The sequence below is a fragment of the Aureobasidium subglaciale genome (genome assembly GCF_000721755.1).
Source record: "Aureobasidium subglaciale EXF-2481 unplaced genomic scaffold scaffold_4, whole genome shotgun sequence".
Classification (NCBI taxonomy): Eukaryota; Fungi; Ascomycota; class Dothideomycetes; order Dothideales; family Saccotheciaceae; genus Aureobasidium; species Aureobasidium subglaciale.
Window position 1 is genome coordinate 264393 of NW_013566991.1, and position 22582 is coordinate 286974.

General features: G+C 51.5%; 10 protein-coding genes across 10 annotated transcripts; 6 read left to right on the forward strand and 4 right to left on the reverse strand.

Moving 5' to 3' along the window:
* Nucleotides 1-138: 138 nt before the first annotated feature.
* On the forward strand, nt 139-2157 carry AUEXF2481DRAFT_63010 (uncharacterized protein; the record flags this gene model as incomplete). The annotated part of the gene is made up of 3 exons (XM_013490949.1): nt 139-532; nt 604-940; nt 999-2157. 3 exons carry the CDS (start codon nt 139-141, stop codon nt 2155-2157), a joined length of 1890 nt encoding a protein of 629 aa, XP_013346403.1.
* Nucleotides 2158-2564: 407 nt separating this feature from the next.
* Nucleotides 2565-3358, reverse strand: AUEXF2481DRAFT_2661 (uncharacterized protein; the record flags this gene model as incomplete). The annotated part of the gene is made up of 3 exons (XM_013490669.1): nt 2565-2678; nt 2732-2824; nt 2891-3358. The coding sequence occupies 3 exons, from the start codon at nt 3356-3358 to the stop codon at nt 2565-2567; spliced, it is 675 nt and encodes a 224-aa protein (XP_013346123.1).
* A 330-nt stretch (nt 3359-3688) lies between these two features.
* Nucleotides 3689-5671, reverse strand: AUEXF2481DRAFT_37262 (uncharacterized protein). Its single transcript, XM_013490851.1, has 7 exons — nt 5390-5671; nt 5313-5332; nt 5197-5232; nt 4979-5140; nt 4613-4926; nt 4288-4562; nt 3689-4228 (listed from the first exon to the last, which is right to left on the reverse strand). Exons 1-7 carry the CDS (start codon nt 5580-5582, stop codon nt 3705-3707), a joined length of 1524 nt encoding a protein of 507 aa, XP_013346305.1. The 5' UTR covers nt 5583-5671; the 3' UTR covers nt 3689-3704.
* A 1212-nt stretch (nt 5672-6883) lies between these two features.
* On the forward strand, nt 6884-9010 carry AUEXF2481DRAFT_2664 (uncharacterized protein; the record flags this gene model as incomplete). Its single annotated transcript, XM_013490670.1, has 2 exons — nt 6884-8638; nt 8699-9010. 2 exons carry the CDS (start codon nt 6884-6886, stop codon nt 9008-9010), a joined length of 2067 nt encoding a protein of 688 aa, XP_013346124.1.
* Nucleotides 9011-10286: 1276 nt separating this feature from the next.
* On the reverse strand, nt 10287-14387 carry AUEXF2481DRAFT_72659 (uncharacterized protein). Its single transcript, XM_013490985.1, has 4 exons — nt 14237-14387; nt 12003-14179; nt 10808-11950; nt 10287-10751 (listed from the first exon to the last, which is right to left on the reverse strand). Exons 1-4 carry the CDS (start codon nt 14279-14281, stop codon nt 10721-10723), a joined length of 3396 nt encoding a protein of 1131 aa, XP_013346439.1. The 5' UTR covers nt 14282-14387; the 3' UTR covers nt 10287-10720.
* Nucleotides 14388-14533: 146 nt separating this feature from the next.
* Nucleotides 14534-15023, forward strand: AUEXF2481DRAFT_2666 (uncharacterized protein; the record flags this gene model as incomplete). The annotated part of the gene is made up of 3 exons (XM_013490671.1): nt 14534-14753; nt 14804-14865; nt 14919-15023. The coding sequence occupies 3 exons, from the start codon at nt 14534-14536 to the stop codon at nt 15021-15023; spliced, it is 387 nt and encodes a 128-aa protein (XP_013346125.1).
* A 592-nt stretch (nt 15024-15615) lies between these two features.
* On the reverse strand, nt 15616-16260 carry AUEXF2481DRAFT_2667 (uncharacterized protein; the record flags this gene model as incomplete). The annotated part of the gene is made up of 3 exons (XM_013490672.1): nt 15616-15718; nt 15768-16141; nt 16192-16260. 3 exons carry the CDS (start codon nt 16258-16260, stop codon nt 15616-15618), a joined length of 546 nt encoding a protein of 181 aa, XP_013346126.1.
* Nucleotides 16261-16839: 579 nt separating this feature from the next.
* AUEXF2481DRAFT_2668 (uncharacterized protein) lies at nt 16840-17486 on the forward strand (the record flags this gene model as incomplete). Its single annotated transcript, XM_013490673.1, has 2 exons — nt 16840-17172; nt 17229-17486. 2 exons carry the CDS (start codon nt 16840-16842, stop codon nt 17484-17486), a joined length of 591 nt encoding a protein of 196 aa, XP_013346127.1.
* Nucleotides 17487-19648: 2162 nt separating this feature from the next.
* Nucleotides 19649-20488, forward strand: AUEXF2481DRAFT_542489 (uncharacterized protein). The gene has a single exon (XM_013491058.1). It carries the CDS (start codon nt 19833-19835, stop codon nt 20292-20294), a length of 462 nt encoding a protein of 153 aa, XP_013346512.1. The 5' UTR covers nt 19649-19832; the 3' UTR covers nt 20295-20488.
* On the forward strand, nt 20460-21826 carry AUEXF2481DRAFT_542416 (uncharacterized protein). The gene is made up of 2 exons (XM_013491059.1): nt 20460-20815; nt 20918-21826. Exons 1-2 carry the CDS (start codon nt 20684-20686, stop codon nt 21659-21661), a joined length of 876 nt encoding a protein of 291 aa, XP_013346513.1. The 5' UTR covers nt 20460-20683; the 3' UTR covers nt 21662-21826.
* Nucleotides 21827-22582: the final 756 nt, after the last annotated feature.

Genomic DNA, 22582 nt, shown 5'->3' on the forward strand with positions numbered 1-22582 from the left:
CTGTTTTCCGCGGGTCGAGAGTCTTGTTTGAATCTACAGGGAAGCTTTCTCTTGCATCATTGTCTTTCCTGACCCTTCTTTCTGTCTACTCATCTGCTCGTGTGAATCATAGCGCTGTCTGGCGACGACTACAACATCATGTCTGCTATTCCCAATATCCCGGAGCCAGTCCACGAGAACGGCATAAACCACAAGACTACTCAGAACGGTACTCGCGAACAGGATCTTGACCAACTCCTCGACGATGCACTTCCCAAAGCCAAACGTATAGACTCGCCTACCCAAGCAGGCTTCACAGCGACATCTGCGAACGACACGACAGCATCTGGATTCGTACTTCACAACACAGTGGTCGAGAACCAACGACCCATCAAGGTCATTGTAGTCGGAGCAGGATACTCGGGCATCTACCACGGTATCCGTATTCCTGAGCGTCTGCGAAATGCCGAACTGGTCATCTACGACAAGAATGCAGGGGTGGGAGGAACATGGTATGAGAACAGATATCCTGGATGTGCTTGCGATATCCCATGTAAGTTCACACTTTCTCTTCTCTCTTCAGAGGTACTGCTAGTCAAGATAGACGACTAACAAGCAATAAAGCACACTCGTACCAGTACTCCTTTAACCCCAACCCAAACTGGTCATCTATGTACTCTCCCGCCAGCGAAATACAAGCCTACCTCGAAAGCACGGTGAAGAAATACAGCGTTGATCGCTTCATTAAACTACGCCATGAGATCAAGAGTTGTCGTTGGGATGCACAAGCCTCAAGATGGTTCGTCATGGTCGAAGACCTAGAAACAGAGACGGAGTTCGAGGACAGCAGTGATGTATTGATCATGGCAAGAGGAGGATTAAACCACATTGCATGGCCACAAATCGACGGACTCGGGAGTTTCAAAGGAGAAATCATGCATTCGGCAGCTTGGAATCAGGAGTAAGCGATTGTCCCTTGGAACTTTGCAAAAGTGCCCTTGCTAATTTTATGGTCACAGCTACGACTTTACAAACAAACGCATCGGTGTAATCGGCAGTGGAAGCTCAGCAATCCAAATCATACCTTCCCTCCAACGCCTCTCTGGAACAAAACTCTCCTGCTTCATCCGCAGCCGCACCTGGATCTCCCCACCCTTCGGCCAAGCAATCCAAGACGAATTAAAAATGGATGGTTTCATCTTCAGCGATGCCCAAAAAGAAATCTTTGCCAACGACCCAGAAGCCTTTTTCAAGTTCCGCATGAAGATCGAAGAAGGCGGAAACGAAATCCACGATTTAACAATGATGGGCACGGAAATGCAAAAAGGAGCCCAAGCACACTTTGAGGAGAATATGAAGAAGAGATTGGCCAAAAAGCCAGAACTCTTTGACTGGTTAAAGCCAGATTTCGCTCCTGGCTGTAGACGTCTGACCCCCGGTCCTGGCTTCCTAGAAGCTCTGGTGGAAGAAAACGTCGAATTCGTGCGCGATCGTATAACCCACATCCAACCCACCGGTGTAGTAACCGAAGATGGCAAACACCACGAAATCGACGTCTTGGTCTGCGCAACAGGTTTCCACACTGGAGCACCACCTCCCTTCCCAGTTACTGGTATCGATGGCATTGCATTGCCTGATCATTGGGAGCAAAGAGCAACTTCCTACCTCTCCCTCGCAACAGACAAGTTCCCAAATCTATTCATGATGCTAGGACCTAATTCTGCAATCGGCACTGGCTCCTTGACAATGATGATAGAAAGTGTAGGCGACTACATTGTAAAATGCGTTCGCAAAATTCAAAAGGAGAATATTGCAGCAATGACTGTAAAGTCTGCCCGAGTGCGAGATTTCCTCGCTTACTCGGACGAGTACTTCAAAAACACAGTCTTTATGGACGAGTGCAAGAGTTGGTATAGAAAGGGAAACACAGTGACAGGGTTATGGCCTGGGTCGACATTGCATTGTATAGAAGCGTTGAGGAGCCCTAGATGGGAGGATTATGATTATGGGTATGGAGAAGAGGAGAATCAGATGGCGTGGCTGGGTAATGGGTGGAGTACGAATCAGCTCGAAGGCAGGGATCTGGCGTTTTATTTGCTGCCACGCTTCCAGCAGATTCCGACGGCGCCGCTGCCGGAGGAGAATGCCGACTTTAAGATACGGGCATTTTCGCAGTAGGAGATTATAGTTGATGGATTCATGACATTCTTATCTCATTTTCCGTTGTTTACTGGTGATTTCGATCTTTTGGAAACACATACCTTCATCACCGTTCGTGGGCAGTCCTTTCTTCACTGAGTCGCTGCATGTGTCGATAGCTCCCGTCTGACAGAGACCCAAGTATTCAGAGACTCATTGCTGATGCTAGTACAAAGAAAAGCCTCATGTGTTTGAGACCATGGGAAAAAAGTGCGACCTAGCATAAAATGGGAACAGAATCCAGCCTGTGTATTGATTACGACAATCACTGTCTATATTTGGTAACTTTTTCGAGAAGGACGACGTATCAAGTCAACACCGCCATAAATTCTTCTTTTCTGTTGCTACAAGGCGAGGAAAGGGGGGGGGAAATCGTAGTCAAATATTTACAGAGTGTCTCTGAGGAGCTTGTTCATCTTGGCGATCTTGGATGAAACAGAGAGGTCGATGGTGCGGTCACCGATCTCGACAACGAGTCCACCACGGATCTCGGGGTTGACCTGTGCGGGTTGTCAGAGGGGCCGTAAGTGCGTGCACCTGCAGCATAACATACCTTGGAGACAACCTTGAGCTTCTTGCCCTGGCCGACGTATGACGACTTGGAGACGGAGCTCTCGAGCTGCTTGAGGACCTTGGCGTCAAGGGGCTGTTTTGCGACATGTCAGCAATCCATTGCTGTTGCGTGTATAATCTCTTGCTTGTTTCAACGTACAGCAGCGCTGATGACGGTCAACTCAACCTCACCGCGAGCGGCGCTCATGAGGGTACCGAACTTCTCGGCAACACCCTCGAGCTGGTTGAGTCTGTTGTTCTCGGCAAGAGCCTCGAGGAAGTTCTTGATGGTGTTGTTCTTGTCCTGGACACCCATGGACTTCTGAATCTCGGCAATGATTTGCTGCTTGTCGCTGGTGTTGAGGGTGGGGGCCTCAAGGATGGTCTTCAATGAAACATCTCTCTTGAAGGTAGCGGCAAGGTTCTCGAGACCCTTGGCGGTGGAATCCAGAGACTCGGTCTTGACAGCGGCAGTGTAGAGGGCGCTGGCGTAGGTACCGTCGAGACCGAAGAGAGCGACCGGGGGCTTGGAAGCAGCGGGCGAGGCAGCGGCGGCGTAGGATCTGACGGCAATGGGAGCGCGAGGGGCGGCCACGCGGGCGGCGCGAGCAGCGATACGACCGGACATCATTTTGCAGGTTATGGCGAGATGCAATGAGCGGAGATGGGAGTTTATTGGCACAGCGCAGCTCTTGCATCCAACGCCGGGCCACAGACAGACGTTCCGACTGCGCAAAGCACGCCCCAACCAAATACTCACGTGATTTGACTTTTTTTATCTCCATCATTGTTCTCTCCTATTTCACTTCCATCTATAACTATAATATACTTTCGTCCATTAAGACACACGTCAACGCTTCAGTCAGTGACAAACGAATATCTGATATACTGCGGTATGGTATAAGCACAAGCGCTATCTACAACAAGGAAAGAAACGGAAAATTTAGTCAAAAACATGCTCTCTTCGGCTTTGATTATGCGTCGATCAGGTTCTCGCTCTCCTGCTGTCTGTCCTGGTTGTCGCGAGTGTCCTTGTCGGCCTGCTTGTCTGAAGAGCGGCGTGTGTACCACTCGTCCAGAGTCTTCTTGGGGATACGGTTGAGAAGCTCTTTGGGGTAGATGCGGAGCAACTCCCATGCAGTGTCGAGCGACTCGAAAATGCTGCGCTTCTCGTATGCACCCTGGTTGATGAAGGTCTTTTCGAACTTGTCCAAGAACTCGAGCGAAAGCTTGTCCTCGCTTGACAAAGCCTCCTCACCAACAACTGCCTTCATGGCAGCGGCATCACGACCAATGGCGTACTTGGCGTAAAGCTGATTGGAGACATCGGAGTGATCCTTACGTGTCATGCCCTCACCAATGGCGGACTTCATGAGACGCGAGAGCGACGGAAGCACGTTGATTGGTGGGTAGATACCCTTGTTGTAGAGTTGACGGTCAATGAAAATCTGACCCTCGGTGATGTAACCAGTCAAATCGGGGATAGGGTGGGTGATATCTAGAAATGCATGTTAGTGTTTTTGTTTTTTCAGTCCTAGTGATGAGGCTTCAACGTACCATCGTTAGGCATGGTCAAGATGGGAATCTGGGTGATGGATCCGTTTCTGCCAGCAACACGACCAGCGCGCTCGTAAATGGTGGACAAATCAGTGTACATGTAACCGGGGTAACCACGACGACCGGGAACTTCTTCTCTGGCAGCCGAAACCTCACGCAGAGCATCACAGTAAGACGAAAGGTCAGTAAGAATGACCAAGACGTGCTTCTCGAGCTGGTAGGCGTAGTATTCGGCAGTTGTCAGAGCAAGACGGGGAGTGATGATACGCTCGATGCTGTTACAACGTCAGTAGCTGAGCAGGTCATGGAGATGGAGTAGACTCACGTAGGGTCGTTGGCCAAGTTCAAGAATAGAGTAACTCTCTCCATACTGCCGTTCTCCTCGAAGTCGCGAGTGAAGAATCTGGCGGTTTCCAAGTTGACACCCATAGCACCGAAGACGATGGAGAAGTTGTCCTCGTGGTCGTCGTGGATACCCTTGGTGGGCTTGACCAAACTGGCCTGTCTACAAATCTGGGCAGCAATCTCGTTGTGAGGCAGACCAGCGGCGGAGAAGATGGGAATCTTCTGACCACGGGCGATTGAGTTCATGGTGTCAATGGTCGAGATACCGGTCGAGATCATCTCCTCGGGGTATTCCTGCAGACGTCAATATACTGCATTCGTGTGGTATGATATCATTTCGACTGACTCTTGCGTAGGGGTTGATGGGTTGACCGTTGATGTCCAGGTAGTCCTCGGCCAAGACCTTTGGGCCCTTGTCGATAGCACGACCCGAACCGTCAAAGACACGACCAAGCATGTCCTCGGACACACCGAGCTTGAGCGAGTGGCCGCTGAACTCGACCTTGGTCTACTGGGTATCAGCACTACTACTCGCATTCTTATTTCGAGCTGGGTTCGGCGCACCTTCTTGACATCGATACCAGAAGTTCCCTCGAAGACCTGTTATCATGCGTAAGCTCCGTGCTCTTTGTGTTCCAGTTTGATTGTCGCGATCATGTGGCGATCGGGTCGGAGCGTACCTGGACGACGGCGCGGTTGCCTGTGTGAGAGGATCAGTATGCAGCTATCAAGTTGTGTTGAGCTGGTCTGTACATACCGCGAGCTTCAAGGACCTGACCAGATCTCTCGGTACCGTCGGGCAGGGTCAAGGAGACAATCTCGTTGAATCTAGGAAACTTGACATTGTCCAGAATGACCAGAGGACCGTTGATGCCGCCAATGGTGTTGTAGCGGATGCGAGGCTGGATGGACATCATCCTGGGGTCGGCGGCGAAATCCTCTCCGGCCATCTTTGCGGTGGCTGTGGGGCGAGTTGAGAGGAGAGAGGTGTCGAGAAGGGGCGGTATTGACTGCTGTACAGCAGGGTGGTATAGCTGGTGGTTGAACTCTCCGACCGCGTCGTGCACTGGCAAGAGACGTTGGTCTCCCCCGAAAGGTACGTCAGGCCCGTCCGCCAAATGTGGTCTGTGCGTCGACCATCTATCCACACCTCTACAGACTATCTTCACTCAGCACTCGCGCAAACACACTAAACATCTTCATCCAAAATTATGAGCATATCTTCCATTGCAGCTGCTCATGTTGTGACAACTATCGCGTAAAACATTTCGTGCTGACCAAGGACTTTTTGGTTGATCTCTCTTCTACCCCTCTACTCTCCCTGAACTCGAAGCCGATTTATCTTCTTGCGTATGCTTTTGTCCATGAACGACATACTGCTATGCTCGAGAATTTGGTTGGCTATTTGCTGCACTCTGCCATGATTGTGAAACCGGCTGGGATCTAAGCTCCAGAAGTGTTAGTACCGAATTACTTCTTGTCGACTCTGGTATAGCATACCTTGATCACTCCCAACACTTCTTTTCCTCATTCCATTCTTTCCCAGCAGTGGCCTTTTCTCCTTCCTCTACCAACGGCCTCACCTCGTCAATTGCAGTAGGTCCAAGCACAGCGATCAGTGTGTGGTTGATAGAAGTATACATGACAAAGCCCTTGTCCAACGGAGCCATGTATGATTCTCCGTTTTGCTTGCCCCATGTCTTGATCGTCTCCCAGTCTTGGAGTGTTTCGATATGGCTAAGCGTCTGGACGGGGATGCTCGGGTAGAGTTGTTCCATTGTTGAGACGTCCTGAGGCTGTGAGGACGACATGATGTTACCTGAATATCTAGGCAGTCGAAGCAACCTCTGATGATGATGGTAGAAGAGAGAGTAAAGATAGAAGGTGTCGAGGAATATAAACGACGATTGCTCGTGAAGGATTCAGCTTGCCAACAGTCCTGGCTCACTTCGATTGTGTATTATTCTGAAGCTGGCCTGCGAAAGATGCGACTCGACTTCCAAGCGGCCCACAAGCCCTAAGCTGATTGCCAGAGGATACTACACTACCATCAACAAAGATTGTAGCTGTTCTCGACATCGGCAGGTGTTCAAGCGTGCACAAGTCTTGTGCAAGTAAGTGTAAGCTAACATAACGAGTGAAAATGACTTCAGCCAAGACCGGGGTAGCGAGGGTGGATTTCAAGCTGTCCCTCAGGTCCAGAGCGAAGTTCTCGGAGCTTGACCAGAGTCCAACTATCAATTACGCGACCATGCTTCTCGACGACAGTGCTTCGGAAGAGCTGAAAGGCTGGGTTGTCAAACGTCTGGAGGACATCTCGGACGCGGACTCGGACGTTCTCGCCGACTATGTCATCGCCCTGATCCGATCCGAGGAATCTGACGACGCCGTCAAGCAGAACTGTCTGGACAACCTGCAGGACTTTTTGCACGACAGCACTCCAAACTTTGTCAACGACGTCTTCGCCCACCTCGACAACTCGTCCTCGTCCAAGCCGTTACAGCCTACCGCCTCGGCTTTCCAACCTACCGCACAGCCTTTCCAACCGAGCGAACCAGCTTTCAACCCTCCCTCGGGTCCTGCCTCAAGGAAGCGCGAGTACAACGAGAGCAATGCCTTTAACAGCCAAAACCAAGGTCCCCAGCAAGACCGTCCAATGAAGCAGATGCGACGAGGTGGACGCGGGGGTCAAAGAGGAGGCTTCATGGGCAACATGCCCGGCGCACCACAAGGCATGCCCCAATTCGACCCGAACAACCCCATGGCCGCTCTCATGGCAATGCAGCAGGCTATGGGCGGTCTCTCCAACATGCCCGGTATGCCTCAGATGCCGCAGATGCCTTTCGCCCAATCTCCTGGTGGTTTTGGCAACCCTTCGCAAACACCGCGCTCGGGTCAGAGATGCCACGATTACGACACCAAGGGCTTCTGCGCACTCGGTGCTTCGTGTCCTCACGAGCACGGCAACGATCCCGTAGTCGTGCCCCAGCAAGCCGACGAATACGATCCCGCGAACGCATCCATATCGCAGGGACGTCCGTTCAGCGACAGAGGACGTGGACGAGGCCGCGGTAGAGGCGATAGAGGCGCCTTCCGTGGTGGTCGCGGAGGACGCGCCGATTTCTCGTCTGCTGGTCCCAACCACGACCGCTCCATTACCCAGGTTGTCATTGAGCAGATCCCAGAGGAGAACTTCAACGAGCAATCCGTCCGCGACTTTTTCTCCGAGTTTGGAACCATCGAGTCGGTCGAGTTGCAGGACTACAAGCGTCTAGCCATCATAAAGTTCGACGACTACGACAGCGCAAAGAAAGCATACGACAGCCCCAAGGTCATCTTCGACAACCGTTTTGTTAAGGTCTACTGGTATAAGCCTGAGAGGATGCAACGCGAACGCCACCAGAACGGCTTTGGCAAGAGCGACGGCGATGTTGACATGCAAGAAGAGGAAAAGATTGATCCTGTCGAGTTCGCGAAAAGACAAGAAGAGGCACAACGCGCGCATGAGGAAAAGACGAGGAAAATTAAGGAGGCAGAGGCACAACGTCAAGAATTGGAACAGAAGATGAAAGCCCAGGCTGAAGAGCGCAACAAGCTGCTTGCAAAACTCGCTGCCAAGGAGAGAGGAAAGTCTGGAACGCCGGATCAAGCTGCTGCTGGCCAGAACGGTACTGCTAACGGCACTGATGGCAATGGCACACTCTCGCAAACCGATGCTTTGAAGGCCAAGCTTGCCGAGCTGGAGAAGGAGGCTGAGAGCATGGGTATCAACCCGAACGAGGATCAGTCATGGCAAGGCTTCGCGCCCCGCGGTCGTGGTGGATACAGAGGACGTGGAGCTTTCCAACCGCGAGGCGCATGGCGAGGAGGAAGAGGTGCTTTTGCTCCCCGTGGAGGTGCAGTGAGAAGGCTAGACAACAGACCCAGAACTGTTGCAGTCATCTTCTCCAACAACGAGGCACTGGATTCGCAAAAAGACGAGGCTTTGAGGCAATATCTGCTTTTCGTGAGTTTGGACGGCAGTCCAATATCTGGTTTGAAGCATCATACTGACATTTCACAACAGAGCGACCTCATGGAATCCACACAGATCAGCGCTCATCCTTCACGGCCAGACGCAGCTATGCTCGCATTCTCCGAACGCTATCAAGCCGAAAAGTTCCTCAATCGTGGGTCTGACATCCCGCATCTCGGTAAAGTCGAGTTATCCTGGATGGCAAACCCTGCGCCCAGCACTCCCATTGCCTCTACACAGGCAGGCGCCGAAGCATCCAAAGACGTCAACATGGACGAACCTCAAGATCTTGGCCCTCCTAGACCTGCAGCCGAGATGGATTACGATGTAGCCGATGATGACGACAACTGGTTGGTTGAATAATGAGGACGCGATTTCCTACGCCTAAGGCTCCGGGTTCATACACAATCAGGCTACTCCTTTATATATCCCTGGTGAGGAGGATGGGGAAACCTTCCTCTCACATTTCACAATCTTCTGTACAGTAAGAAAGAAATCACAGCAAGCTCGTTTTTCGACGGTCTTTTTTGATGTCATTGTTTCTAGACATCTTTGCAGCATTCATTTTCCCCCTCTTTCCAGTGTCTTCTTTATGTTTGGTGCATTTGACTCTGTATAGTGGCATGGCAGAAACTAATAGTCTCGCCAACGATCACCCGGCAATCTTCCTTTTACACCCATCTGTTTACTCCCACCATGACAATGGTACTAACTGCATAGATGAGTGAAGGCACAGGACCACGGAGAGAAGAGGTGACTCCCTCCAAGCATAGCGTACACCTATAGGTCGAGGCAAAGAAAGAAAGCAGGGCAACGATAAAGACAGATCCTAGGCTCGTTAACACCGTATCACTATTTCCGTCTCTCAGCACGCAACACACGCAGACTGTCTGCAGCATGTGTCAATGCACAATACTTTGCGCTTCATCACACCTGCCCATCAAGATCTCACATCACCCCTTCGTTCCTCGACAGTGTCACTTATGCAAAAGACGACTGTGTGTTTTGACAGCAGATTTCTGAGCCGACATACTGTCCTGGAGATGCAAAACAGAGCTTGCTTGCCATGTGTATCTTATCTCGCCAGCAGTGATAGGGGATGGAAAGAACGATCAGGATATCCATAGGAGTAGGGCTTTGTGCAAGATCGTGATTCTGTGCCATGTTGCTCTTGCTGAGGTGTGGCACCCTGACCTTGCATAAGGAGGACTTTGCGAGGCGATACCCCGTCAGATGTGCTTAAGTAGAGTCTTTGTACGTGGTAACATACTGTCACTCTTGCGCTGTATACTTTCTCGATCGCTTTATATGCATCTACTCTTAGTGACATCAACCTGCAGGCATTTCCAGATGACAAAATGGTGTAGCTTATACGAGCATATCAAATCGCAAGTGATTACATTAACTAGATCACTAAACAACCCTACACACACACCCATAAACCTCGATATCCCTCAGCAGGGACGAGAGAAAGATATGCATAGCAACATATATCCATAGATACGTAAAACGCGGATATAATTCGACATGAAATCGCAAAGTGTCAGGGTCATACGAGGAGCATGCTGGACATGTGGGGTCGAAATTATATCGAAACCCGAAACTAACAAAGTTCCGCGATCTACAGTATGTAGTTCGCCAGCGATATAGAAAGGATGTTGATCATTCATGTCTCGACAGAGAGGAGCTAGCTCCAGGTGGTTGATTCCATCATGCATTTTTTGACAGGAAAAAATTCGACGTGGAGAGCCCTGAGCTGGAGAGCCATAACCGGGTATGTCTGAGTGGACACGGCAGGTACAACCATGGAAAAAGATGAAAGTGGCGATCTCAAGACCGGGGAAGCAGCACTAAGATATGCAGCTGCTCGCACGGGAAAGTATAAGAACGGCCATGATCAAGCGGGAAGGCACGATGGATCTAGCAAGGCACGCAAGAGGAGGAAGTAACGAAGAAGCCCGCAATCACAGAAAGAAGCACAAGGAAAGCGACGATATCGAGAAGGAACATTGAACAACTTTTTTCGCTTTTTTGGAAAAACTCCATACACTTGGCCAATCGCACACACATGCTCTAGATGTTCGAGAAGAAGAAAGTAGGGTTACTATAAATCTCGTTAGCATCATTTCGCATTTAGTCATTAGAAACGGCAAAACTTACGCAGGAACGGCATTCTCAGCCTGAGGAGGCAAGTCAGACTTCTCCTCACCCTTGGCAGCACCGGCCTCGCCAATGCTGCACACAACCTTGCCAGTCTTGCCACCTTGCTCGACAGAGATGACTTCAACAGAGGCGCATCTTTGCACTGTGCTCATCAAACCGGGAACCATTTGAGTGAGAACGTCGACCTCGTTGTAAGCGAGCTTGCGCTCAAAGACGGTGTTGGCGTCAATGCCACTCTCGAGACTCTTCTTAAGGACTTGGATGAAGGGCATGGCCTTCTTGCTGTCGGCCTTGTCGACCTTTTTGCTGACGGCCTTCATATCAATGGTCAAGCCATCGAAAGCCTCACGGACCAAGTCGATGACCTTGGATTGCCAAGCAGGATACTCGGAAGCCACAAAGATGGTGAGCTTCTTGGGTTGCTTGGGGTCGTAGTTGGTGGCCTTGCCCTTGGCCATACGCTTCAACTGGGCACCCTCGGCAGAGGTGATGTTACCACTGGTCTGGCGGACGTACTCGCGAGCGGCGGTCAGCTCGGGCTTGACGGCAGGAACTTGAGGGAAGAGCTCGTTCTGGACAGTGGTAGGCTTGCCGAGAACCTCGAGCCAAACGTACTCGGCCCAATGAGGAGCGGTGACAGTGATCATCAAGGCCTGGAGCTCGACGTACTTGCGGACAAGGTCCTGGTGCATGCCGATACCGGAAGATTTGGTGATCTCACGGTAGAAGTCACGAGCGCTGGTGAAGTCGTAGAAGCCAGACTTCAGAGCGGACTTGTAGTTGGTGGCAGCGTAATGTTCTCTTGTCTCAGTTACCAAGCCATTCAACTCGTTCTCGAAGACATTGTCCCAGAAGTTTCTCTCGCCAGTACGCTGTACAGAGTCGTTGTTCTTCAGGCGCTCGTTCTTGTTGACCTCGACGTAACTCTCGCCATCCTTGAGCACGCGAGCGTCTCTGATGGTCTCTTCGCACCACTTTCTCAACTCGAAGAGCTTGAGAATGATAGCGTTGGCCACACTCTCTTCGAAGTTGGCGTCTTCGATCGAATCGCCAGCATCGGCAAGAGAGACACGGGTAGCGTCTGCACCAAACTTCTTGGTGGCATCGTAGAGGGTTAAGAAGTTACCGGTGGATTTCGACCTGAAGTTAAAGAGTTAGCAAAGATTTATCAGAGAATGGAATTTTGACTAACATTTTACTGCCATTGAGAAGCAGGTGACCGTTGGCCCTAATGCCACGGGGCCAGTATTCGCGAGGGAAGAGGGCGACATGGCAGTACAGGAAGAAGGTCAAGTGGTTCTGGATGAGATCCTTTCCGGAGACACGGATGTCGAGGGGGTACCAGTACTCGAACTCTCTGCGCATGGCTTGAAGCTTCTCCTTGGGAATGTCACTCTCTACATCGTCGCTGCGAGTGAAGATGTAGTCCCAGACTTCGTCGGTCATCTGCTCAGGTGTAACCTTGGCGATACCCGGGGTCTTGCCGAAAATGTCCGAATGTAGATGACTGGCTACAGTGTAGTACGACATGTATACCGTCGAGTCGCTGAGAGACTCGACCAAGAATTGTTTGTCCCATGGAAGCCTGGAGCCGAGACCGAAAGAACGAGCGCAAGCCCATTGACCGAGCCAGTCGAGAGTCTGCTCAAAGGCGTTCTTGGCCTCAGTAGAGAATGTGTTGAGCTCGCCATTGAGGTGACCAAGAACTTCCTGTTGCCAGGCTTCATCACCGCTCTTTCCGTAGTTGAGGTACCACTGGTCAAGATGCGCAGCAACACATGCATCTCCGGAGCGGGAAATGACTTCGCCGTCGGGCTCAGCGTAGTTGAACGCGTGGCCAGCATCGATGAGAGTCTGTCTGACAAGGGGCTTGGCCTCCTCAACCGACTTGCCCTTATGCTCACCATAGCACATGGTACCCTTGTAGAAGCCCTCCTTGTAAGCAAGATCCTTGGCTTCGGCAAGCTGCTTAGTGTCTTTGGGTGAGGCAATCTTCATGTCCTCGACCAACTTCTTGGCAGTAAGATTTCCGTACGTAGGTGTGTCGATAATGGGAACAGGCTCAAACTCAGCCCACTCCTTCTTGATGCCGTAGTATTCTGCCTTCTTGATCAAGTCCTGAGTTGTGATCCAATCGTCAGGAGAGTCCGAAGGCACACAGGTGACAACGCCAGTACCCTTTGTGGCCTTGACAGTCTCCATGGGCAGAATTCGAACGTTCTCGTGAACGGAAAGAGGAGCGTTGACGATAGTGCCTATAACCTCAGCGCCCTGGAGGTCGGCGACCTTTGGGAAGGCGCCCCACTCTGAGAAGATACCCTGGAAAGCCATGTTGCGAGCAGCTCTATCGGAGACGAAGTAGTATTCGTTCTCTGAAATCTTATAGACGCCATACGTGATCTTGGGACCGACGAAGCAGGAGGTTTGACCGTACATAGTCTCAGGACGAAGAGTGGCCGGGACAAAGTAGACGTTGGCGTTTTCGGGAAGCTTGCCTGCGAGGATCTTTTGTGCCGGCTCAGCCCACTCTTGTACCTTCATCTTCAGGGCAGTGTATTCTTGCACACCGACGCCCTCACCGGCGCTTCTATCGTGGTCCATACAGGCCCCTTTATCCTTGGGACTGTACACTGTGAACCTCTTGCCGAACTTGATCTTGCCCAGGTCCTTGAGACGATTCATTTGCCAGCGGACAAAGGCATCGTAGTAGGGGTTGGCATCAGTGGTGACCATTGATCTTCTCCAGTCCACTCTGGCTCCGATGTTTGTGAGGTCGCGCTCGCAGAGAGGAGGGAAGTGCTCGAGCCAGTGGTTGGGGTCGGCGAACTTGTGAATCTCCTCCTTTTCGAGGCCGAGGGCACCCATAATCTGGAATTGGTATTTCATGGACACAGCCTTGGCAGCGGCCTTGCTCTTCTTTGCGCCGAACTTTGTGATGTCGGCCTTGGTGGTCTCCTGTGTGGGTGCGGGCACGGATTCTTCTTCGTCTTCCTCCTCGTTGTAATTCTCGAAGTTCTTGCCAAACATTTCCATCTCACGGGCCAGCTTGTCGGCGCAAGACTTGATGGGCATACCAGTGCAGTGGTAACCTTGGGGAAAGAGGGCTCTCTTGCCCTCCATGCGGGCGAAACCAGTAGCGAATTCGACCTTTGAGGCGGTGAAAGCATGGCCGGCATGCAAGATTCCGTTCATGTAAGGGTATGCCATGGTACCGAAGAACTTGGGCTGTTGTTCGCGGAGCTCGGCGGGGGTGATTGAGTGGAAAGGAACCTCTTCGAGCGAGGGGGCATTCTGTTCGAAGATGCCATCTTGCTTCCACTTTTGCTGGTACTTCTTCTCGGTAGCAATCAGGGTGTCACGCTTGTCGGTCTGCGCAGCGATGCATCAGTAACGCGCAGGACTATGGCCGAGTGACGAGTGACTCACATTCTCAATCTTGAGAGTACCCTGTGTATCCTGAGGAGCGGCCATGGTCACGGAGCGGTATTGTAGTGGCCTCACACGCAATACCCGTAGATGACGCAGAGAAAACGTGAGCAACGACGTGGTGGGCGAGTGCTTTGCTCGTCTCAGTTGCGATGGCGCTCCAAAAGTTTCCCCAGACGACTTTTCGGCTTGCGAGCTCGCCCAACGCCGCCTGTTTGCCTTGTTTGTCCCTTCAACGTGCCGAACCGCCCACGAGGGTGCCGCAACTTTTGCTGTCACAAGTCATAATAGATCACCATGTTTCCGACCTTATTACGGCGGGCTGCTGCCCTCCCAAAGTTCGACTTTGCTAGAAATCCATACAAATCCAAACGAACATGGCCGCCGGACTTTACCAAACTCTCGCAGAAGCATCAATTCCGCCTCGAACGCCGATACCGTAGAAGAGCAAAGCTGAAGTGGGCAAGACCAGCATGGACGAAGTTCGTCAAGCTTTCGACCTGGGCCACCATCTCATGTATGGACACTCGAAGTCATGGCATGATCATATGCTGACTCCTAGCCTAGTCGTCGTTGTCTACGGCGTACTGTTCATGGACACAAATGAGAGTGGCACTGTCTTTGACACCGTATGTCAATCACTACCTAGAAAGAAGCGAGCCTGGCTGACTTCGCTCATTAGATCCGAGAGTACTATGCGAGAGCGACCAAAGATATGTTTGGCACCCCAGTAAGACGTTCTGCCATCAAGGCATCTGCTGCGTCCGATGATGATCAGTCCGTATGATGAGACCACCTGGAGCAGACAGAATCCGCTATGATGCTTCTACCGGAACGGCCTACGAGGGAAGGCGATCATCCAGCTTGCGTCCGAGCATGCTACATGAGGAAGATTGAGGAATAAGCAGAACAGGCACAAGACATGCCTAAAAGCTCAAGGAAGCCGAAAGTCTATGAGAACAAACTCTACGTTAGCAAGACTCCAGAAGGGGAAAGCTGGAGGACCAGCACAGGCTCAGAGCACTTGAGGATTTGCTCTCGGATCTGATACTAGGATTACGGAAAAGTTCTTGCACTGAACTAACAGATCGTAGCTAGCTAGGTAGTATTTACATGCCGCCAAGTTTGCATACTGTGATTATGAGCATATAGCAATTTACAGAAGTCGAGGCCCATTCTTCTTACTGAGCGTTGCTGCAGAGAAGAACTTGAAACATTCTCGGTGAGATGTGACTGTTTCGGGCGACCTCTGGAATGTGTCTGGTGCCTGGTCTTCGAGATATGCTGTAACCACATGGCTGGAGAACGAAAGCAGCCTGGTTCCTGATGCTTGGCACGTTGCAGGATTGAAAAGACCCACGGAGGCGCATGCCACCGCATCATCTACCAGCCCATATGCCAGGACCGAGACCACCAGTGCGGCTGCCCTCGTTTACTGGCCGCTTAGTCACCTTTCCTTGGGCTTTTACGCCTTGTACCACTCTGTAAAACATTAGTGTGAAGCACGAAAAAGACATACTGCAATACATACTTGTCTAAGCCGGTTTCTATCACCACCCCACCGACAATCATTTCGCCCAAGACGGCATGTAACGTTTCGAAGTTGAAGATGAGGTCGAGCTCACAAACATTCTCGAAGAGTCTATCCAGTGCCTCAACAAAGACTTGGATAAGATCAAGCAGGGCCAGAGGGGACTCGGTACTCGTGCTGATTACAATGAAATAAAGAGTTGCATAGTGCCGGTATGTGACCAGCGAAGGAACGTCGTTGTGGGAGTCCGATATAGCCGAGGACTGAGCAGGCGCAAGAAGAGGCGGCAGTGGTAAGAAGTTGCATGATGATGACGGTCGAGCAGAGACCAAGGTGAAGATCTCAGAGATCAGACGTTGTTGAACAGCTGTATCCTATGACAGGAATTAAAAGGATTACCTCGACGCGTCTTCATATCTCTTACCAGCTGTGTGTAGAATTTGGTCAAGCGCGGTTGGCCATTGTTATTGAAAACCAAGACGGCATTAATCATGACTGCTACTCGACTATGTTTTGGGTTTGCGGTAGATTGGAATCGCTCCAGTTGATTGACCGGAGTTGAAGTCCAGTATTTGAGCTTTGTACTTGAATGAGTGGCACGTGGTTGTATGGCAGATGGTTCAGGAACAAGCAGCCATCAAGATGAGACGGTCTTCAGGCTTCGCGGCCCACCTCCACATGTGGGAAACTTTTGTCAGCTCTTCACGACATTCATAAAGATCGTTCGAGCTGTGAGTGTGTACTGCTCTTCAGCCCATTTGGATGTTCATGAATAGGAGTATAGGTTATACTGTGTTACGGGAGTTTACAATTGCCTCTCAATATATTGTAGATGATTGATGGGTTGTTGAATGAGATGCCGACCCTGGGCCCAGACTGGAGAGCTTCGTGTTTGTGCGGGGCGCGCCTCTTCGTCATTGTCTAGAGCTTCACGAATCGCTTTCGAGCAATCAGCTTCATCACCTCCACTATATTTGCCCATTGACTATATCCATCGACTACTGCCTCCTTCTTCGCGACATCAGCATCAACATTCACTACCTCGGTCTACGTTAGAATCGCACGACCCATCATGTCGGCCTCCAGATCAGCTCGTTGCTTGCGCCAGGCTGTCCGCAGCCTCTCGATCCGTCCTGCAGCTCCCAGATACCTGCCCAGACAAGCTCTTTGCGCATCGATTCCTGCCATCTGTCAATTCTCAAACACATCGCGCAGCTTCAAAGGCATTCTCCCTGATACCGACGAGCCCACCCTGAAGGAGAGGGAACCTCTGCACGAGGTCAACGAGCCCACACCAATCGAAATCGATGAATACCACGAGAGAGCAGATCAGTACCTCGAGGAGCTCGTCACCAGAGCCGAGGAGCTGGCAGAAGAGAAGGAGGGTATCGATGTCGAGTACTCTGTAAGTCTGCCCGTCGCTCAATAATGCACTCTGCAATATGCTGATTCCTGAACAAGGCTGGTGTCCTTACCATCGCCTATCCTCCCAACGGTACCTACGTTGTTAACAAGCAGCCCCCTACCAAGCAGATCTGGCTGAGCTCCCCCGTCAGCGGCCCCAAGAGATTCGACTGGGTCATGCTGGGCGAGTCGCAGCAACAGAAGGAGGGCGCCGCGTCAGGCGACTGGATCTACCTGAGAGACAAGACCAGCCTGACCACGCTGTTGAGAAAGGAGCTGGGCATTACTGTCGGTGAAGAGTCCAACCGTCCTTGATCGTCATCTCGTACTTGAGACCATGGACAGTCTGAGAGCACAACAATCGAATTGCACAAACTTTACCCCGAGAACAAACAATGTCTACTGAGAAAGGGTAAACTCTCACGGCTCACAAATGTCTCGACAACACTGTGCATCTTCACATCTAGATTTCAGCCGTCGTGCATGTGAGAGACGGAGATCACGGCAGGCGTGTTCAAACAGTCGCGGATGTCTTCCATAGCGTCGCACTAAAGGCTGGCATACCATTCGATCCTAATAACCCTAAAGCAAGGACAATGTCCGGCCAAGTGCGATGTCATGTAAGGACTCATTTCTGCTTCCAACGTACCTACAGTGGGGAAATCACCTTGGCCTCTACCCTGTTCACCGTTGCCACGTCGCAACTGTTTTGACCACTCCTCCACCTCCAATCACTATCTCGTTGCTAGAAGCTCATGTTTGTTTGCCCCATAAACAGTAATGAAACCGGTTCGGTGCGGTTACAGATTCTACCAGCTGAGCATCCCTTGCCGGAGATACCTTCCTGTACATCCACATTTTACACTATCAAAATTGCTCCATTGACAGGTAACCCGCCGAGTCGATGAGTGGTAATAGCGTTGTGTCACTCCTGCACTCCACACTTTGCCCTTGTATCCAACTTTTGGTCTCCCCGCTTGCTAGACTGCAGGAGCAACAACACACGATACCTGTACCTATTAGGTTACTCCCTTTACAATCACCGTTGTCACCGGCAAATTTGCAACGTATCTTTTCAAAGTCAGGATAAGCTGGCCTCAAGGCTTATGTTGCGTGCATGCAGGTCAAAGTACTTGCGGAAGTTCATGGTAGGATGAGGCTTAGAAGGCGTTGCGGGGATTCCTAGTCCCCTCACTGCAATGACTTTGCCAACGGTCTCACATCCCATTGCCTCATACTGTAAACATCCACTCGTCAACTGAGACATATCTCATCCTCAGAACGGCGTTACGAGGTGCTGGCCAGTCATACATATGCCGACATTAGGCATGTGACTCGTTTGTATTGGCTCAACCATATCGGTATGGGATGCTCACCCAGCCACCACGATGGGGATCTCTCTTCCCACCCCACCACTCAATTTGTTGTCCTCGCCACAGATCTACTCATGCATGTCATTTAACAAGTACATGTACCTCATCTCACGAGCCGGTGGCGGATGTAAGCAGCAAAGGCTCGCCCATGGCATCACATAGGACGATAACCGTTCATATCACCCCGCCGTTGACGTTGGCCAGTGGGAGGTCGAACAACAAAAGTAACATTTCGCTTGGTTGCCGGCTAGCCGAAACGCTCTCTCTCAACTGCTCAGGAACAGAAACACCAAGAGAAATTGATACAGAAGAACAATCGGTATGGACCGAACGAATCGATGCTCTGCGCGGCCGTGGCACGATTCAACCGCGGAGGGTCTGGTATGGATGATTTAGGCTTTAGTCATGATGCGTCGATCATTGCCGATGGCACGGCTACTTATCCAACTTTGTTCCAATGCGGCCAAGCCGAGTGATATAGCAAACTCTACTGCACTTTACCTCCAGCACCGCCTGGCGGAAAACGAGGAGGGATTTGGATTGCATGCTGCACGTGAGATGGTGGTCATCGCTAGCTCCTGGCGGAATCATGAAACGGAAGCAAAAAGTGGCAATGCATCCATGGTATGCACCTTGGGAGCTGGGGAGTCGTCGTGTCGTCGAGTGGGGCATGGCGTGCGTTCCCTTGCCGTGCTTGGCTGTAAATCCTCTTCCGTACATGGTTCCATCGATTCAATCGACTTCATCGAGCGCATCGTTGCTCGGCGACTGTCTTTCTCAACAAGTAAGGGAGATATGTCCCACCAGCTTATAAAAACAATTAATCCGTCTTGCAGGTCAAATTGTCCAAACAATGCCTGGACCAGCTGGCAGCAGGTGAACCTTTCTCATCAACGTCCTGCTAATATTAACACAATTTAACAGGGCTGACTGGCTTTCACACGCGCGTGGGGTAGGCACCATGGGTGCGTGCGTGCCACTGGGCACTTTGTGGAGAGAACACTTTTCGAGTCGGACCCCGCTCTGTGCATGACTGCTTTCGATGCACTGCGAAAGAGGTGATCAGAAAGCGAGTATGTAGGATGGCTGGGCACGGCACACGCTATGCGAGTATACGAATGCAGTGGTCATTGAAGGTTGTCAAGCGTAGGCAAGATGGTTTGAAAGCTGCCAAAGAGGTTGCTGCTACTTCTATTCTTGTCTTTGACTTGACTTTCCAAGAAAGGATTTACGTCCGGAGCTTAAAGATCGTCACCATCTCATTCGAAGAGAGTTCAGAGTCGATGTGATGAAATGGCGGTCCGGACCTCGACGACGTCAGAGAGCAGTGTTTGAATCATTGATGGTTCTTCGGTGCTTCTGTCGCAAGGTGAGGGTTCAGCATGTGCATGAAGGGTTGCTGATGAGACCACTGGAAACAAAGACATGCATGGTTGCTGTCGGCCGTCTGCGAGTGATTGGCTGCGCTTGCATGCTTCCCGCCTGTCTCTACCCGCCACAGCTGAGTAGATCCTGGGCTTGTCACGCAGTACAACCAGCGAGAGCCGCAATGCTTGGTCACTGTTTGGGGGGCGTAGGTTTTCAGCAATTGGCCGGTTTCGTAGTTCATCTCCAGATCACTAGTACGACATTGAGCCGCCGAGCCGGTTTGTCTACCAAAGCCTGCTCGTTGTCAGCCGCTAACCTCCACAGGCACGTCCGTTTCCAACCTCTGCCCGTTGATCGCAAGCGGCCAACGGTAGGTACGTAAGTGCAGCGCTACAGGCCGTGTTCACTCAAGCCAAGCGATGGACCCAAATCCGGTGGACGAGGCTAACGCCGGCTGGCCCAACCTCCCCCTCCCTGGCATTCCACAGCTTGATGAGCATGGGATATAAGAAGGAAGGCACATTCCTCCCATTGTTGCCTTCTGTTTACACATCAATCCGCCTCGTCAACCTTAAGAAGCCGCCCTCAAGTCCGACAGTAGCACCTTCCTCCGGTCACAGAACTCACTTTCGTTCTTAAAACATCTTCACATCTGTCACCCTCACCTGTCGTTAACAAACAACATTCTTCTCTGCACATAATCATCACCGCATCTTCTCATCAAACAACTACTTTTATTATCATCATCAACACCACCCCATCACCATCAACATGAAGTCCTTCGCCATTGCTGCTGCCTTTGCCGGTGCCGCTGTCGCCCTTCCCCAGGGTGTCACCAAGCCCATTGCTCCCCAGGAGGCCACTCCCCAAGGATGCTCTACCAACTTCAACGGCCCCTTCAGCATCTCCATTGCTAACGTCACCACTCCTGCCAAGCGTTCTCTCGACACCCGTCAGGAGAAGGTCCTCACCATCACCCTCGCCAACGGTGTCTTGACTGATGACCAGGGCCGCACTGGTTACATTGCTGCCAACAACCAGTTCCAGTTCGACAAGCCTGCCCAGACTGGTGCCATCTACACCGCTGGCTTCTCCGTCTGCAGCAACGGTACCCTTGCTATTGGTAACTCTGCCATCTTCTACCAATGCTTGAGCGGCGACTTCTACAACCTCTACGACGAGTCCACCGGTGCCCAGTGCTCCCCCATCTACATCAACGTCCTCGCTGCTGGTGGTTCTCAGGCCTCCGGTACTGCCGGTGCCGCCACTCAGATCGGTGATGGTCAGCTCCAGGCCCCTACCTCCACCCGTCCTGTCACTCAGATCTCCGATGGTCAGATCCAAGCATCCACCGCTGCTCCCGTCACCCAGATCTCCGACGGTCAGATTCAGGCCTCTACTGGAGCCGTCCCTGTTACCCAGATCTCCGACGGCCAGATCCAGGCCCCTACCTCGACTGCTGCCGTCGTCACTCAGATCACCGATGGTCAGATCCAGGCTCCCACCTCTGGTGCCAAGGTCACTCAGATCTCCGACGGTCAGATCCAGGCCCCTACCACTCGTGCCACTGGTGCCGTTGTCACCCAGATTGGTGATGGTCAGATCCAGGCCCCTACGCGCCCTGCTAACGGCACTGTCGCTTCGCCTACTGCTTCCAGACCTGTTGCCTACACCGGTGCTGCTGCCATCCCCACTTTCGCTGGTGAGATGCTCCTCGCCGCTGGTGCCTTGGCCGTCGCCTTCCTGTAAGCGCCTCTTGCTTGCACGCAACATTCTCTTTTTTTACAACCACTCTCACGACCTATCCGCCTCCGCCATGAGATTCATGTTGATAATGGGCATATTGGGCTCGTCGAGAGGGGGTCTGTCTATTCTTGACATCCCTCGTCGGTGAGGCAAGGTCAATACAAGGCTGAGGTTTGGGCAACACTACTACGCCTGTTAATGTTTGATCGGAGAGGAGCGAGATGCTCCCGAAAGGGAGGTAATAAAGACGTACATCGTCTTCGGGAACTTGGTTTCCGCTTTTTCTTATTTTGCATTTTCTGGTTGGCATGATACCTTCTTGCATCCCGGAGCCTGCTTTCAATGTCGTTCCTTGTGCATATAGCCATTACTCTTTTTTCTCCTTGGGACAGACGCTTTGTCTATCAAATCAATTGTTCTATTACACACACTTCTCTCCTTACCCTTCTCTCGTGACTTGCATCTATGATCTTTCACCCTTGCTCTATCACCTGTTCAAGCGACCCATCGAACGACCTTGGACTCGGCATCGAAGGGCACCCACAGTGACTGACTGTTTTAGGTATACGCAGTCATAGCTCAGTGGAGTAAGTAGTGCGAGTTTCCCCGAGTCTTGGATCTTTGATGGCATGGAAGCCCACAAGCCCACAAGCCCACAAATCCCACCCGGCGCGCCGTTGATCCTCATTCAATGAACACGCTGCTCGCACGAGCTCCGCTTTTCTCTTGGAAATATCTTGGATCTCAAACCAGGACACCATCCCTCTCAACGGTATTGTAAGCGTACTCGGACACCATGCACTCACCTGAAGAGACCCTCTTTTTCCCGATTATCAAAATCCCCCCATCTGCGACAATCGACGACCACGTATGCAAGAAACACATTCCCCAAAAGGAAATCGGGAATTGCAAGCAGTTTAAGCA